Source organism: Phaenicophaeus curvirostris, chromosome 9, assembly GCF_032191515.1.
Source record: "Phaenicophaeus curvirostris isolate KB17595 chromosome 9, BPBGC_Pcur_1.0, whole genome shotgun sequence".
Classification (NCBI taxonomy): domain Eukaryota; kingdom Metazoa; phylum Chordata; class Aves; order Cuculiformes; family Cuculidae; genus Phaenicophaeus; species Phaenicophaeus curvirostris.
In genome coordinates, this window is record NC_091400.1 from 29,411,815 (window position 1) to 29,429,918 (window position 18,104).

The following is an 18,104-nucleotide window of genomic DNA, read 5'->3' on the forward strand; positions in this document are numbered from 1 at the left end:
GATCCATCTAATTACTGCATAATCATTCTTTGTGTTTGGCTCCAATGATACTGTAAAGATTGAAATGCTCTCTGGGATGCCATTTAAACAGTCGCCCATCAGATACTCTCTTTTGTTGCTTGTCATTTTTTATTTGTACAATTATGTGGATCATGAAAAATCTAAGGGTAACTTTATAGCTAAATTTATGACCCTGTATTTTCTTGACAGAAGGAAACTAGCTTTGTGTGGAATTGTTGGCTGATTTTAATAAATGAACATCTTAAATAATTCACACAAATTCTTTTTGCCTTTTGAGAAGAAAAATGTCTCATACTTAAGTCAGAGATGTCTTGGTTCGTAGATACTCGACGTCTATTCCTTAAGTCAGTATAACTTTTTTCTTTATGGGCATAGCATTGATATGACAGGTGCAGAGGTTGTAAACCTTTTTCAGTGCATTTGGAGTGAACAGTTATGTCTAATGGAAAAAAATCAATCTGTCCATTTACAGTTTTGCAGATAATGTAGTTATATAATTAGCCAGTATCCCAGATTGATCTTTGGGGAATAAAGATCACATAGATTATGGAAAAGTCTAGATTGGATGGGAACCCTGGAAGTAATCTGGCCCAAACTGGGCCTTAGATTGGATTATCTGGGGCCATCTGAAGCTCAGTATTGAATATTTGCAGTGAATATTTACTTTTATTCTTATATCCAGATGGAATTACTCTGAATCAACTTTTGCCTGTTGCTGCTGATATTGTCGCTGTGCACCTTTATAAACAGAGTAACTCCATCTCCTCTATAACCGCTTTTTAGGTGTTGGAAGGCTTAAGTGTGTTTTTCTCTAGACTGAATTAATGCAGTTCCTTTGATTATTTGTCAGGCCAGGTTCTCCAGCGCTCTGGTTATCTCAGTGGCCCTCCGTTAGGCCATCTCCAATTAGTCAAGGTCTCTCTCAAGCTGGAGGAGCCAAAGCTGGACACAGTATTCCAGCCATGGCCCAGCAAGCGGAGCAACCCTGTTGGTCCTCTGTCTGTACTCTTGTTGGTGCAATCAGGGATACATTTTGCCTCCATTTAAGAGGCACGCTGCTCCTTCATATTCAGCTTCTGGTCCACTGTGTCCTTTCCAGCAGAGCATCTTGCTTGCAACTATTATACACCAGATTCCTTAAATATTATGCATTTTTTTGTTGGCTGTCTTTCAGATTGTCAGGGTCATTAAATCACTACCCTTTGAAGTCAGGAATTCAGCTACTTAGCAAACACATTGCTGAGAAAATTGGGGAGATTGTTGAGGAGCTAATTTCATCACAGAAGGTAGTCAGGTTGGTCAGGTGTGATTTACCCTTGGTAAATCTGTATTGGCTTTTCCCAGTCACCTTCTTGCCTTTTGTTTACCTGGAAATAGCTTCCATGGGGGCTTGCTCCATGGTTTCCTCAGGAGCTGAAGTGGACCTATCTAGCCTGTAGCTTCCGGAATCTTCTTTTATCTCTTTTGTGATTAAGTGATAGAAATAGATATAAATTAATTTCAGTATTACTAGTACTTAGGCAAGCTTTCATAGTTAATGTGTCGGTGTAATGTTATATTTTATGTCATCTATATGCAACTACCAATTATCGTTGGCCAGGATTCTTTCAAAGAGAGCTTCAAAATTGAATGGTTGGCTGCTGTTAAACTAATCTGCCAGAAATCCAGTTATCTAACCTTGTTAGTCACATCAACAAGGGTTTAGATTGGCTCCATTTCTCCAGCAGATGTATAAACCTCATGATTTGTGGGGGCGGAATTTAAATTTTTTGCAGAACCTCTATGCTGTGATAGCTTGTGTTATAAACAGACAGCATTTCCCCTGACAGTTTTAATTCCAGTACGAATTGGTTTGACTGGTAAAACCAGTAACAGACAAAATGGATTATTTTGGTTTTTATTTTTCCAGTGTATATAGCCCCAAGGTGCGGGGGGGATAAAAAAGGAAGATATATTCCACTGTTTTTGCAGATCAAAATTAAAGGCCAACTGAATTAAAAACTGGAGTTACCCATTTTTGTCCTCTTGCTCTTAAGGTGCTACGTAACGCTTCAAAGTAGCCTGTACCTCAAAGCATATATCTGATGCTAAAGTCAGTGTGGGACTGCAGCTTCCCTACAGAAGAAAATGTCTCTTTCTCCACTCTGCTTTTTTGTCTTTGCCTGTTTTACTAGCAAACCCTTCAGATCAAAGGGAATATGTCAGAGCCACAGGAGCGATGAAAGAGAATTGGTTTGATTGTTCAGGACCTAGTCAGGTGAGCATGATGGATCCTGTGGTGACAGCAGGAGAGGAAGTTCATCATGAAACAGTCATTCAGCTGGAATGTGGAATTCAGAACATAAAATGCCCCAGCCTCCTGATTTTGCTGCCCGTTCCTTCCAGCTGTGACTTGCTGTAGCTCCATTTCATATGAGCATTCCTGTTTGCCTTCCCAAAACTGTGACTTACCTCTGCAGGGCCTATGTCTTTGCTGATGTAACGTTCTGCTTGTTTTGAGTTGAATCTACTCACAGAGAGGTGCCACTGCAGGATCTGGTGAAAATGGGGCAACAAGGAGGGAGAGGGAGGTGTTGAGTAGATTCTCCCTATCTCACAGCACTGCATCATAATACAATTTCTTTTAAGTGGTCTGGTAAAAACTAATTAGCAGAAGTAACCTACTTTAAGAGCCCCCCCCAAAAAACTATTAACAAAATAAGGTAAAGAATTGAATCAGAAGCACTACCCCAGCCTTTCTTCCCCAACTAAATCGTATTTTTCACCTGGTAGGAAGGAAAGAAGGACCCTGATCCTCCAAAGTGAAATCTAAGGTGTGTACCCTCCACTCTGCAGTTGCAAGCAATAAGAAATTAGAAATCCCATATGTCTAGTTTTCAGACTGAATTGCAGTATTAACAAGAATCATCAGTGTCTTGTGGTGTTAGCATCAGTGATACAAGCATACAAGCTCCAGCATATGCTCTTACCCTGTTAGAGGAAGGAATGGTGTCAAAGTAATGATCTGAGGAAAGAGCCCCAAAAATGAAACAACACATCTGTCCTGTTTTCTGCAAATTGGAATGATGCTTAGCATAATGGAACCATAGCTGAAATGAGGGAAAATTTGTATATAAATGCATAAGCAATATGCGTGTAATGCACAATTATATAGAAATACATAAGCAATGTATGCATAATGCAAAAATCATATAGAAATGCGTAATAAATGAATGCGTAATGCATATGATTATTAGAATAAAACTATGGGTGCAGCTAAAGAACTTTTAGGTATTGTTCTGTTGTGAAGAGAACTAAATGAGTAAACGCCAGAAGAAATAAAGAGGAAACCCTTTTCGTTCATTTCTAACATTTAACAAATATCTCAGTGTCTTCAAGATGGTCATACTGATATTTTTCTTTGCAGTGTTATTTCCTCCTAGTTATCAATGAATTTCAAAAGTATATTATACTTCTTAATAAGAAGTACCTATTTTATCTGGATCTCTATAGACTTTTAGCATCTATAATTCTGTATTAAGTCTCTTTACCACTTCTGAGCTCTGTGTTGACCTCCCTTTCCCTATGCTACAGATTTGCAGGCAGAACACAAGTTAATGACTTGTCCAAGTTTCTGTGATGCTGCAAATTCTCCTCTATAATCCTACTGAATGTGCAAATTCAAATAAGTCATCCTCCACAAAGAATTTATTTCAATAAGTAACATTCTTAGTTCTCTACGGCTGAAATTTAAACATGTAAGTTTTTCTTATATTCTGGCCTTTCTTGGTATTCCTCACCACACATGAAGAGCAAGGGAGAAAGGTAATGGGGTAAGTCTGGAGACCTCCAAAATCACCTGACATTAAATGGCTGCCACGTCTGTTTGCCAGCCAGAATACTGTGGGAAAATGAGAAATGGAACTGATGACACTTGGAAATTACCAGCAACTTTCACAGCAGCCTTTGAACTACGTCTTACAGTACTTGTGTGCTGTTTCTGCATTAGGACTAATTTCTAGTGGTGTTACCTGTCACTTGGATTTTATCTGGCAAATTCATTATTACCCCATATGAAAACAAATTTATAGCAGCTTGGTGGATTGAAAGTCCTCCTCATCTACTGCTAGATTAAATTGTCAGTCAGAGCCACAAATATAGCCTGGTCACACTTTAGGTAAAACTAAAATCAGAAGCGATTAGTTGAGCTGACACTTGAAGACATTAGATAGCTTACATTGATTTATTTTCTCCAGACGGAGCATTATAACAGTCAGATGAAGTAGTGGATATACTCTTTGGTCAAGTTCAAACACACATCCGAAAGAGAAACTGAGATCTTGATCAACTGCAACAAAAAGTTGATAACAATTTCCTGTAATCTTCATAACATCACACCTCAAGCTTTCATTGTCAACAGAATGATATGAATCTTAACTCACTGATGGTGCTAGAAGTATCTCTCATCCTCCAGAAGGAGCCTCAGCAAGTGTCACTGGCTGTAATGTAAACATGAAAAATTCGACACTTCTTCATTTGGGAGTAAATTACATCACAGTAATGACAGGTCTTCTTTATGCTATTTACATGTTTAAAAGAAGAAAAGGGAAAAATGAGACTTCATCAACAGATGCTAGGTGCAGTGTCCCAGAGCCATTAACCTGTGCAGCTCCAGGGCCACATTCTTACTTCCATTGTGGAAGACAGTGGCTCCATATACCTCAGCTTGTGTTGATGAAATGTTCTTCTGTGGAAAGACTACAGAAGAGATTTTGACAGAGTTAAATAATGTTTAGTCATCTGGCTTGCATGATCTGCACTCTATTGATTCTTTGAGAGGTATCTAGAATGACTGAAGGGCAAAGATATTGTTAACAGTCCTTAAAACCCCAGAAATCCCACAAGTCCAGATCTGTTCAACCCAAAAGGGTCGTTAGGGAGATGGCCCAACAAAGCCTAGATTTACAGAAATTTAAGTAAAATCTATATCAGGAAAATACTCAAGATCCTGTAAGACAAATGTAATTGCTTTTCTTTGTATGAGTAATCTCTTGCTAAAGAATACATCACCTAAAGGGCTCATGCTGACAGCAAGTGTCATTTTTCACATCGGTATAGAAAGTCAATTTCTTTCTGGTCTCATTAGAGAACATCAATTTTGTGACTTCTGTGTTTCATCATTGTGTTGCCTTAGTGTTTTACTTGACACGTCCTTGTACTATGGGAACGCGTTTCAGCTTATGTTTGCTTCTTGGAGGGGGTGGATTGCATTATTCTTCATTTCTCATTTTCCTGTCATTACTTGAATAATGGATTCATTGTGTTAAAAACCTTGTTTCACTTCACTTTTCATTCATTTCTTCACAAGTAAAGTAGTGAAAGAGTGGAACAGGTTACCCAGAGAGGCTATGAGGTCATCCATCCATGGAGATGTTTAGTCCTTGACTAAACAAGTCACAGTTGGCCTGACCTAGCGTTGGCAACAATCCTGCATCACCTCAGATGCTGGACTAAATGACCTTCAAAGTCTGTTCCAACCAGTGGTTCACTGATTTTGGGGTGCAGAATACCACCTTTGAAATATTTTAATCTAAGGTTTGGGGTTTCGTTTTTAAAACAGTGATGCATAATAAAAAAAATGTTTCAAGGTGGTATATGTGCTGTTTGGGTGCTTGGTTGATTTTGTCTCTGGATGTGTGATAGAATCTGTAGTTCAGGTCTGACATCTCACGGTTCAAGTGGCTTGTTCGTGTTGCTAGGTTGTATCCTGAATTTGCATTCAGCAGTAGGTGAGGAGGACTTTTTCTGCCATTATTTGTCCTGATAGCTTGTAGTCACTGAGCTCAGAGCAGGGATTTTTTTATCACTGTTAGTGAAACAATACTGATCAGCTCCCAGGTGGTAAGTAAAAAGAAAATTCTGAACTCAAATGCAGAGGGCAAAAAGTCTGGGGTTGCATTTGAAGGTAAAAAATGATGTGAACATTACTGCAGTTAATGTTGAGAAGACCATAGAAACTTGGAAGGGGAAACAAAAACAGTGTCCTGGATCTGACTGTGGATTTTTTCATTACTGCTGTTGAGCCTGTTAAGATATTCAGAGATTGTCCTAATGAAGAGGAGTTTTTTGGCATTGTCACCATTTATCAAGCAAATCCTTCCTACCAATACATATTTCTCCCTAAAAGGATTTTTCTTAGGAAAGTAGGAACTTATCTACAGTTCATAGCCATGTTTCACGCACAGATTCAGCTTGGCCAGCATGCATATAACTGCTATGGGCTTCAACAGAAGAGGACCTTCCAGGAGAGCAGGCAGGTGCCTCCAGTTGTGGGGCTGACTGAGATGCTTCTCCTTGCCCTTACTTGCTGCAGGCTTTTCTCTCGTTCTGTCCAGGTTTACCTTGCTCCCTACATGCACGGGTTATTTCAGGAGACAGGGATTGTGGCAGAACTAAGGGCATGTTGGTTTGGTGCTTGACAGGAGAGTTATAATTATCTCTGTTGATTGAGTTGAGACTGTGTGGGCAGAGCTTAAAATTCAGTGTACCTTGGCAGAAAGAGATCAGTGGTGGACATAGCTACTACACCTCCACAGAGTGATATAAATTAAGGTGGTGAAAAGCACTCTCTTGTTGTCAGAGTTTCATCATGACATAAGTCTGTTGGCAAGGGTGATCTCGCACTTCTCACTGAAATAAATAACACCAGCAGAATTTCAGTTCAGACTAAAAAAAATCCAGTTTCCCTTCCCAGCTTAATCAGTCTTAGCCCTGCAGCTGTCTGGAGATAATGCCTTGTCTTCCCTGCCTTGTCCCCTGTCCCCGAGTCACTGCTGAGGGGTGGCGCTAGAATCGGAGTAGCAGCACCACTGGGGTGACCACATGGACACCACTCACGGTTCAGCCTGCCTGCCACACTGCAGGCAAGACCGTGGCCAAGCTTTCTGCCCTGGCACGTGGGATGCTCTGCAATGATGATCCTATTGCCCAGATGCTGATTATCCACCCTTAGCAGAAGCTCCTGGGCTGGCAGGGCTCTCTGTGAGGACTTTTTTTCCTTCTGGTGCCTAGACATTGATTTTTGCCTTTTTTAGCAGAGATATCAGCTAAATCTTAAGAACATGACCTCTTCTGCAATGGTCTTTGAGGTTGTCCTTGTTGCCTCCTTGTGGTTGTTCCCGGTGAATGAAATGCCTAGTTTTGTTTACAGACTTTCAGGAGAAGCCTGCCTCCTCCAGTTCCAGAGAACCCTTCTGCTGATCAGGCAGCACTTGGTGGCTGTAACAGAGGAGCTAGTGCTATTGTCAACAAAATGGATATTTTGATCAGTGAAAATAATTTATAAAGAATGAGAAATGCTGTTGAGTTACTGGTATAGCTTAGAGGTGGGAAGCGTAGCACCAGGAAGGAAAGCTCATGGCTCAAACAGAGGTGCAAGAGAGGGTCCATGGGCAGCTGCTGGGCCCAGAAGTTGTGGATGTGCATCTGCAGTCTGGAAGTATATCAAGATACAGAGAGTCCATTCTTTTCTCATGTGTACATGATATGCTTTAATATTAATTGCAAGACACAAAGTATATCTCTTGATGCTTACAGAAGATTAGTACGCTTTGTTCTTGTGCAGGTGGCCCTTTGCTTCTCCTTGGAGTAGTTAGGGACTGCTTAAGCAAGCAACAGTGAAGAAAGTGGAAGATAACTGCTCTGTTTATAAACTCCCACCTTGACTAATGGGCTCCCATTCCCCTGCCACAGGCTTCCTTCTCACCCAGGCTCTTCTGTTGAGGTCTCTTGACAATAGGTTGTGTTGCTAATGGTGTGGATGTCTGTGCTTATCTCATGAAGAAGTAGGAATTAGATGACTAGACTGATTCATTACAAGGCTGCAGGCCTAGAGTGAGCCTTACTTCACTAAATTTGCATTTGTTCTAACCTGGGCCCTGGGGAAAGTAGCAGCAACAGGTATAAAACCTCCGTAATCATTAAAAGTCCAGTGAATTATCTAGTTTGCATTTAAAATATATTCTAATGCCCACTTAAGTCTGCATTCTTTTATTATTGCCCAAATACAAGGATTACTCTTGTTTTAAATAGCTTCCTTCCCCTCTGTAGTGACTTATTAGTAGGTTTGTTAATTGAATTGTGACCAACTGTGAGCCTGTATCTGTACACTAAAAAGGAATGTTAGTGATGCTGCGATGTACATCTGGCTGAGTGATACAGCCTTAGGTGTTACATATCTTCCTTACAGAGCTTTCAACATTTTTGATTTCACTTCTGTTGCTATTGCTGTTATTGCAGGGGACATTCTCTCCCTGGCTTTATCCCTTCTTTTTTCCCACCCTTGTTCTTGTCATTAATCTCCTTATTTAGTTTTCATAATGCAAATATTTTAAACTTCGTTAAACAACATGACCAATGATTTCTTTAACAAAAAAGTCTTTGTAGGGCAGGAGATCATCATAGGCAGTCTAATACCAGAGTCTGAACACTCTTAAAGTCAATCAAGCTTTAAAATAGTGGCTAAACATCTCACCAAGATACCTAACCAATCTGTGAACAGTTGAGGCTACAGTAATAAAGTGAAATATTTGCCATCTGATTATTTACGCTTGCTTTGTTTAATTATAGTTTGAAAATGAGATCATCACGAAACTGGATCATGAAGTGGAAGGAGGCAGAGGAGATGAACAGTACAAAGTGTTATTTGACAAAATGTAAGTGTTGATCAGCAGTGAGATTTATGTCACATTAAAGTTGGAAGAGAGAGCAATTAGACTACAATAAACTTTTTAGCCCAGAAATAATTAAAATCTGTTAATGATGCACAATATTAAAATTACACCTGAGTCAAGGATATTTTCTGCATGTAATTAACAAGGCAAATGTAATTGTTTTTTTAGTCTCTTGGAGCACTGCAGAAAACACAAATACCTTGCTAAGAGTGGAGAAACTTTCGTGAAACTTGTTGTCCACCTAATGGAGAGGTTGTTGGATTACAGGACCATAATGCATGATGAGAACAAGGAGAACCGCATGAGCTGTACTGTCAACGTATTGGTAAGCAAGAAATCATCAGCCTGAAACAATCACTATATTCTTAATTTTACACCTTTAATAGATGATTTTGTTTAAAACAGAGTACGTATTGGGATTCTCATGAAAGTTTGAAATGCCTGGGGTTTTTTTTCTTTTTTAATGACAGTGAATCTATGAAAACATGGTTTATTACTTCTTTAATTGATTTTAAGGAAAGATTTAAGAAGGAATGTTTCAGGACCTGATATTTGAAGGCTGTTCATTGACATTTACAATTTATATGTGAACAACTTCCTACAGAAAAACACCTTGACATACAGAAATGCAATTTACTACCAAGTTTTTCATGCATTTGCTATTTCATTTCTATTCTGCATACTGCTTAGCTTCCATATTCAAAATTTTTTAATAAATCTGACTGTTACTCCTTCATTCCCAGCAGAAGCAGCTTGGGTTGTTTTCCTCACTGATGTGAGAAATTCTGGAGTATTTACTCTGATAGTACAAACTTTTGTCCAATTAGGCTAAAGTTTGAAGCAGTAAGTGGTTTTCCATAGCGCACACATCGTGCTCTTCAGTGGAAGCACTGAAATATGAGATTTTCCTAGCACAAAATCAGTGCATATGGAAAAAACTCGAAACACATTTTAGACAACCCCAAACATAGTACTAGCTAGATTTGATTTTTCCAATAGGACTCAATATTAAACTGTTAGCCTCTAAGGATTCAGAGCTTTCATCCCTATATTGTTATCAAAGCTTTTATTTCACTTAAACCTGTGGGACACAGACAGTATTTATTGTTTAAGTGGGATGGCTGATTGATTTTGTTCAGGCTCATTTGGAAAGTTGTGAGGAAATAGTTTGTAGCTTTCACTTTTGCAAGTAGTGCAAATAGCCTCAGTCCGCGCAGTGCAGCCTCTATGCCGCAATATTACTTAAGCAGTAAATGAAATTGTGCCAATCAGGATGGGAGAGAAGATAGACATCAAATCAGAAATTGGGATTTTATTTTTAGTTTGTTTTTCCTCTCTCTGCACGTCCAAAAGCATCAGAATGTTTAGGAAATCCAAAAGAGGATGAACTTTGAGAGTTGGCTCTTTATCTAGCAAGTGCCATTAGGTTGCCTGCAGAAGTCGTAGTGTCCTCCCAAGCAGAATTTGAGAAAGAAAAGCCTGCCGGTACACACTGGGCCAGGTAGAAAATGAAGTATCACACACACCCTGTGCTTTAAAACATGGTAATTTATAAAACTAGGCAAATTACCTAAGGAAGGTGAATTTATTTCTTCTTCCCTTAATCATAATGCTGTGTCTCTTCCTGGAAATTCTTGGTGTACCAGCCACAGGGGGACCGATAGCACACTTAGAGGTTGAGTTTGATTTCTCCAAGTGTCTCTAGCAGCATTTCCTGATGCTGATTTTTGTCAGCTGAATTTTTCAAGTATTTACAGATGATAAATTTTGTGAGTGATTTACTGCTGTCAAGTTAAATCACTGTGACTTATCTACATACAACCCTGCCACTGAATTCTGCAGGAAATGCAGAAAAACATCACCGGGCAGAAGTTCCCTTTGTTTTCAGTAAGCGTGAATTAAAACCTGAGCTTGATTTTAAAGCCCCGTTTGCCCTCCAGGGCCAACACAGTCTTTTAATCATTCTCCATGCACCTGAAGTGAAATTTATGCCTTTGCAAAAATCCAACTCAGCACATTGTGCTTAGCACAATTCCCACCTGAGGTCTCAGAGAGTTCTTAATTGGGACTTTAATGATGCAAAGGCTTTCACAGGATTAAGTTTGTCTGTATTGACTATAGTTTAAGTCAGAGGTTTTGATATGCATTTAAGCCAGTGCTGATGTTAAAAAAATATAAAATCCCTGTCTGTTCCCTCGGCTGCTGGTTCCTCCCCTCATAATCCTGGCAAAAGCACGTGTGCTGCCATGGTAGCAGAGCAGATGCAAGGAGGGATCTTGCTGAAAGCTCACGCTCTTCCCCTCTGGTTATTTTTCATCCCCATCGGTTCCTCAGCTCACTCACTGCAGAGCCCATGCGCGTGGGCCAGTGCAGCATAAGGGGAATGTGGGAACCTGCTCTCAAAGATGGAGCAAGAACAAGAACTGCTTCTGGGGGGAGAGGGAACTGTAGTAAATATAATGTGTGTCAGTGTCAACCTGCTGCCCAGGCCAATTCCGATTATGGTTGATTTGATGTTGCTTCTTGAGCTGCATCAGAAGAGCAGAGCAGCTGGCAGCAGTATTAAGATAAAATGGTTTTTACGTTATTGATCCCTCCAAACTCCGAAGTCCCTTCTACTTTAAAAAACAACAAACACACACAAATACGAAAAACAGACAGAAGAAATTTTTCATGTGGTTCAGTTTGTCTTTTGAGTTGACCTCAAAACCAGTGAGCAATTATGCCGACTGAGATGGTATATCCACTAAATAATCCATCATTTCCAACTGGTACAATCTTGTATTTTGGTTCTCTTTGAAGGGAGCAGCTTTGTTTTGGTTACTCAGACTGGTTTAATTTAGTGTTTAAATGTATTGTAATTCAGTGAACGAGAAATTTCTCTGTGTTTTTTTTCTTTAAGTTAAACTTTACATTAGATTCAGAAATGCCGTTAATATCTTGCCCAGTTTATCATGTCTTGCTTTACAATATTTGTTGCATCAACTAGTTTATTTCAAGACCAGAGACATTCAGACATTTCAGCAGAGAGTGATGATAGTGTCTGGCATATGAAACCAGGTGAATAACACTAATCTAACTTTTTATTTTGTAAGAAACCATTAGAATTCAAGGGTAGATGATATATTACTCATCTAAGTTTTGGAGTTGTAAATCTACAGAACAACTGTTGCTTAAAAATTACGCTTTTGTATATTATTAAATTTCAACAAAAAAATGGTTAATGATGTGTGACTTACAAATGCCAGAAGCAAATTTCTAGCAGTACTATTCTTGCAAATTCTTAACCTTTTCTATGAGACATAAGCCCTAATACGCTACAACATGAACCATCACAGCATTAGGCTTTATAAGTTAAACAACTTGTGTTCTATCACTTGAGGCAAATTTCATTTTGCAGTTTTGAGGCTGATGTTACACAATTATGAATTTTTAATTTGGAGCATGTTCTGTGTACAGTTCAGACTGTGAAATCAAAGACTTTGTAACAAAATTATGTTGTTTTTCAGAATTTCTACAAGGAGATTGAGAGAGAAGAAATGTACATAAGGTTTGTAAACACAACCAGTGACAAACTCTACTTGACTTACTGTAGTGTAATTGGAGAAAATGAAGTTCATACTATGCAGTCGCTCGAGGGCTGGAGGGAAAGAAGTGATAAAAACCTGTACCTTTACTGAACCTTAAGTATATTCAAAAGCTTATCTTCACTGAGAACAGTGAGCATTGGAAATTATAGTCATGAGATTGTCCCCTTTCTCCTGCTCCTTCACTTATATTATGATGAACACTGAAATACTCAGTAGTGTTGTCACACGGAAAAAATAAGTAAGTCAAAGAAAACTGAGCAAAGAAATAGTTCTGCTTCCTGGCAAGGTATGAAATATGTGACTCGAGGTAAAAAGGACTATTAAATAATATCATGACTGATACTTATTTTAAATTTAAAGCTTTTAGGAACCTTTCAAAATCTATTTTCACACAAAGTAAAAATGATAATATGATGTTGTGCTTTTTGTACATCTCAGGTTTCTTTGTCCTCTATTTGTACTTCAGCTTAAAATTGGCTAGACCGTTGTGCTAAAATGATGAAGCTTGTGCTTTTACTGCTATTTTAGCTATCTAAATATTATTCATTAATTCATTCTCAGATGCTCGTTACCATTTTGGAAGAATTTTCACTTGTGAACTTGCTTCCTGTTGTTTAAGTGGGTTTAATTGTTACTTTATTAATTTGCAAACAGAAAATAAAATCTAGCAAAAGGTGGCGTTGATAGCTGTGGGCAAACATGTAAAGTTATGAGTCATAGGTCTGCCCAATCCAGCATCTCTTAGAAGACAAATTGTCTCTCGCTAGCAGAGTCCCACCCAAATTCTCTCCTGTTTCTGTTAATGAACTTATACTATGTCACAATGAAAGTCAAAGTTCTGTATTTCCACTAGCTTTTTCAAAATACAACTTTAATAGGTTTGGGGATTAAATTGTCCCTAATAAGACCCAACAAACAAATTAAGAAAATCCCCTTCCAGAGCTGTGATGATATGGAAGTTAAGGAAGGAGGTGGATATCTGAACAATTAGAGCAGTATGTCTTGCACAAAATCTGTATTGGATTCATTATGCATCACAAGTCATTTATATGTATTGGAAAAAACCACAGTGAAAATGCAAATGGTCCTAAATGTGCCTGCACACAGAAATACGTGCTTAAACTATTCCCACAAATATTTAGTTGTTCAAAGGTAGAGTTGAACCACTGTAGTCTTCAAAATAAATTATTTAGTAACATTTAAGAGCCAACCTGTTTTAAGAACCATTGTTTTTATTACTTGCAGGTATTTGTACAAGCTGTGTGACCTGCACAAAGAATGCGATAACTATACAGAAGCTGCCTACACATTACTTCTGCATGCAAAGCTTCTGAAGGTAAATGCCAAAACACATTACAAGTTTTGAAAGTCATCTTAGCAGTAACCAATGGTAGTATCGTTTGTCAGTGTTACACCGCCTGCATCTGATTAGCAGCTGTGTGCTGCTTCATCTGTCAGTTTTCTCTTTTGCACATGTAATTAATATATGCAGGAAACGAGCCCTCTGCCATGAGCGTGTTTCAGAGCCTGCTTTACTCATCTTGATCTGAAATTAATGGAAGCGCAATCAAGTCAAGACCACAAGTAATAAACTGCAAAGCTGTAAATTGTTCCTTTTTAATATCAAAGTTATGTAACATGTGGAAGCATCTAGACACATATTTTAGTAAATCAGCTCTCTACAGAGCTGTTTTTGTAGACAATACAGAGGGTACTAGAGACTTCTTTGAACTGCTCTTGGCTATTTCTAGAGTCAGTTTTTATTTTGGAAAATTAGAGGTTTAAATGGTCTTCTTTCCAAGTTCATGTCTCTAAAAGGTACACATAATTTTAATGCCATACTACACATTTTATAGTGTTTCTAAAGAGACGTAACAGTATTGCTATTCATCAAGGAATGCTTTGATGTAACCTGCAAAGTGTATGTATATAATGTTGTCTATACAAAAATCCATGTAAATAAAGCAGTTGTGTTTTTAACAATAAATAGTGTCAGTTAGAAATGCAGTAAAGCCATATTTCATAAGCATTAATCGCACTGAAAACTTTCTCGATGTTGTCTATGACGTGCAGCTTGTTAAAATGAATGTGTCACAAATGTGGCATCATGTGACAACCATTTTTCCAGTATTATCATATACTGGATGCTGCACTTAACAGCTTGTGGCATGAAATTGCATGCTTAATGTAGCCTAGTCATCACAAAGTTAGTAGCAAGGAGTTTTATGTTTCAATTTTAAAAAGCAGTCAATAGAAAAGAAGTAAAAATCTAAATTTAATAAGAATTAGTGTTTTCCGAAGCTTTTGCTTTAGTCCCATTCTTCTTCATCGCATCTCAGCACCCACAGAGAAATCTTTCTTCTTCAGGGAGACCTGGAGCTCTTTCTGCTCCCCTTGTGGACATTAGAACCCAGAGGCGTATGGGGCTGAGAGTCAAGGACAGAACAACTGAGAACTGCATTTTCCCCTTGATCTGCCAGTGGCAAGCGTATTGTAACCTTCTGTATTACTGCAAGGCATCTGCATTATTGCAGCAATGCTAATGGTATCCTCTTTCATAAAGGAAATTTATCTCATTCTGTGCAATGAATTGTTCTTAGCAATCTTTGTTTAATCTAAGCAATTCTGAGAATGGTAAGATATCTATTTTCAAAAGTCAAAATGTGGAAGGTATTAAAGGAAATGCTTTTGCTGGGAACACTGAGAATTATTTGTACAGCAAAACTGAGTAAACTGCAGCCAAGCTGTAATAAGACTGAATATGATGCAGAGCATACTTGTGCAATTTAAATTAGAACACTTTGAAATGTATTTATTGTATTTTAGAATAAATAGAGGGTTATTACACAAGAAAACATCAGTAAGACTCAACTGGAGTGCAAATGCACTGTAGCAATTGCTTTATTCATTATTAAAAGGAAGGGCAATTGTTGGACACAGCCTGCCAGATGCAGTCACTTCTTTGTTAATGAAATTTTCTGTGTTGAGACATGTGTCAAAGAGGTGAAGATGTGAGGAGACGGCTCTGACACCTTCAGTCACACAGACTGGTGCAGTCGTTAGCCTGTGGTAGAAGTTTGAATGAGTAACTCACTGAGTCTGTGGCTATAAAGATCTCTCTTATACCCGTGAGGGACATAGAACAGGACTGCCAAATTGTGTAATACGTGCTCATCACACTTTGCATGAATGAAGCTTTTAGAGAAGATAAAGCATTCATTCCCTTCCACAGGTGCTGCATTTTCTGGAAAAATGGTGGAATGAACGGTGCCATGAAATGTCATTTGAACTTATACCTGTTACAGCTTGAACTTGCTAGTCAATATGATTTATTTGATCTTAAAGTAAAGTTTAGCCAATTTTTTTTTCTTACACAATATCTTCAGAGACTAGATGAGTATCTTATACTCTGCTTTAATTTACTAGAAAGAAATATCCAGTTTTCTTATAACGCAAATCAATAGAAGATGGCAAATGTAAGGGTAGTATTTATTGTAGGCTTTCAGCACTAAGCAGATGTGTGCTTATAAATATAATTATGTTATACTTTGGGAATATTTTATTATAAAAGCATATTGATTTAGCTGATATAATATCCTGTTACTACTAGTAGTTAGCAGCAGATGGAGGAGTTCAGTATTGCGTGAGAAGCAGCAATATTGTGGTGTGTGCAACTTGAAAGCAACTGAGTTTTTCTTTCAAACCTCGAGGACAGGATTTTCAATGACAAGTCATCATTGGCATGTATTTCATCACATTGATTTTAATGGGATCACATTTAGGTCAAGACTGAGAGCTTTTGAGAATTTCACCTTTAAATTTGCGAGAAGGCTCTGTCTGCAGAGAGAGAGACACCATTGTTTTCTCCACATCACTGCAAGCTTATGAAGCACACTTAAGAAAAGAGACTTTATTTTTATTTTTGACCCATTTAGTCAAAATTAGGCTGTTCAAAACTGCCAGAAGGTAGTGGCTCTTTGTATCCTGAAAAATAATGCCATTGCATTGCAGACTCAGTTAAGTTTGTGTTGCTGAGAAGTACAGCTGTCTGGTACAAAGTTGTCAAAGTTATCTGCTTTAGCCAAGCACAAACATTCAGGTCAAATTAAGTAATGGGGTGAAATTTAGTAATATACAGGAGGTAAAACTAGATAATGTAACAGCAATGCTGTGAATAAATCTATGAGTTGCTGGTCTTTGGTTGAATTTCTTCTCCAAATGTTATACCCCTTTATTTTTTGTGGGCAGTCTTCTTTCTGTAGTAACTTTGATTTTCAGAGAACAAAGCAAACAGTTCTTTCACTGATTTAATTTTTGAACTTGGTTTCTTAAGGCAGCAAGTCATATTGGAGCACCTGTCCCTATCTCTTTTTCAATCTATGAGAAGTTTCATTTGATTTAATGGAGGTTTGTGATTTGATTTGATAGAGTTTTGTGAGTCTCAGAGGTATTCATTTCCTGCTAGTCTCACAAAAATAGACAGCTATGGAAGGGTAGTCTATAGCATTAGTATCCTGTCTAGGGAAAAAGCTGCAGTGTGTTGTCTCATCCCCAGGTAGATTGCAGGGAATATTAGTGGAAGGAGAGAAAAGAAAAAAGATGAAGAGTAGATGATATGAATACGGGAGTCCAAAGGTTTAAGTTGCACCTGTACCTTACTGAACACCAGAATATGCAAGTGCAAGGGTGAAGGCTGTACGGAATAGCTTGGTCCTCTCAGGTCTAGGAGGAAATTAATGTAATATCTGTGCCGCCTTCCTCATCCATTAGGCCTTTGCTGGAAAAGCAAGAGCTACTGACTGCAGACAGGCTGTAAAAATTTAGTTGCGCTTTTCCATGTCTCCAAACATTCTCTATGAATTTTAGCTATTTAATTTATGTGCCTGAAGTCTCTTCCATTTGTATTCATGTATCTTGGCTTCAGAGCTTCTCTCAACATAAACCTGCAAGTGTTCATTATGCATCCAGCAGGTTGTACCCATCAGCAGGCCAAGGTCAGTCTCATTAAACTCACTGAGGAGAGGAAGCCACCTCAAGAAACTTCCTTCCAGCTGATATATGTAATTAGTCTCCAATTACAGCATTCAAATAAATGGTCCTTATGCCCAAGGAATCAAAGTACACAGCTGCCAAAAAAATAAAATCTTTGTTAGTGCATTAGCTGCGGTACCACTTCTTTTAAAAAAATTTATATTTTATTTAGCCTAATTTTACTGACATTTAATAACTTTTGATTTTCTTTCACTTTTCTCATCTTTCTTTTATGATTTAGTGGTCAGAAGAAGCATGTGCAGCACATCTTACCCAGCGGGATGGATACCAGGCTGCTACTCAAGGACAGCTGAAAGATCAGCTATATCAAGAAATTATCCATTACTTTGACAAGGGCAAGGTAAAAAGGGAAGAAAAAAGAAATCCAAATACATTTCATTGCCTTTCTTTCTAACTTATAAGTTGAATAGTAAACAGAGTTAGCAATCAAGTGACCTTCAGGGAGCTTTCAACTTGCCACAAGTTATTTGGAGTGCTTTATGTAAACGGTGCACCAGCTAGCAGTTAAAGATAATAATACTTCCAAAAAAAGTGAAACGAAGAAAACAATGGTACATTTATAACTGCTGTGTTAAGGGTAAGTATATGTGCATATGATGCCATGGAGAAAATAAAAAAGCGGTGCATGTAATTTGGGAAACATTTTCTGACAATTGCAAGAGCTAATGCAATCCTTCAGCTGCCCTTGTTTTTTCTCGTGTGCACTGAATAATTCCCTCAGAGAATGGAT

At 38.3% G+C, this 18,104-nt stretch overlaps 1 protein-coding gene across 2 annotated transcripts in view; it reads left to right on the forward strand.

Annotated features, from left to right (window-relative positions):
• Positions 1–18,104, forward strand: part of DOCK1 (dedicator of cytokinesis 1) — a 318,523-nt gene that overhangs the window by 246,560 nt on the left and 53,859 nt on the right. For both annotated transcript variants that reach the window (XM_069864186.1, XM_069864187.1), the window contains exons 34-38: positions 8,629–8,714; positions 8,901–9,057; positions 12,242–12,282; positions 13,568–13,658; positions 17,595–17,714. In XM_069864186.1, coding sequence (XP_069720287.1) covers positions 8,629–8,714; positions 8,901–9,057; positions 12,242–12,282; positions 13,568–13,658; positions 17,595–17,714 — 495 coding nt within the window. The remainder of the gene's footprint in view (positions 1–8,628; positions 8,715–8,900; positions 9,058–12,241; positions 12,283–13,567; positions 13,659–17,594; positions 17,715–18,104) is intronic.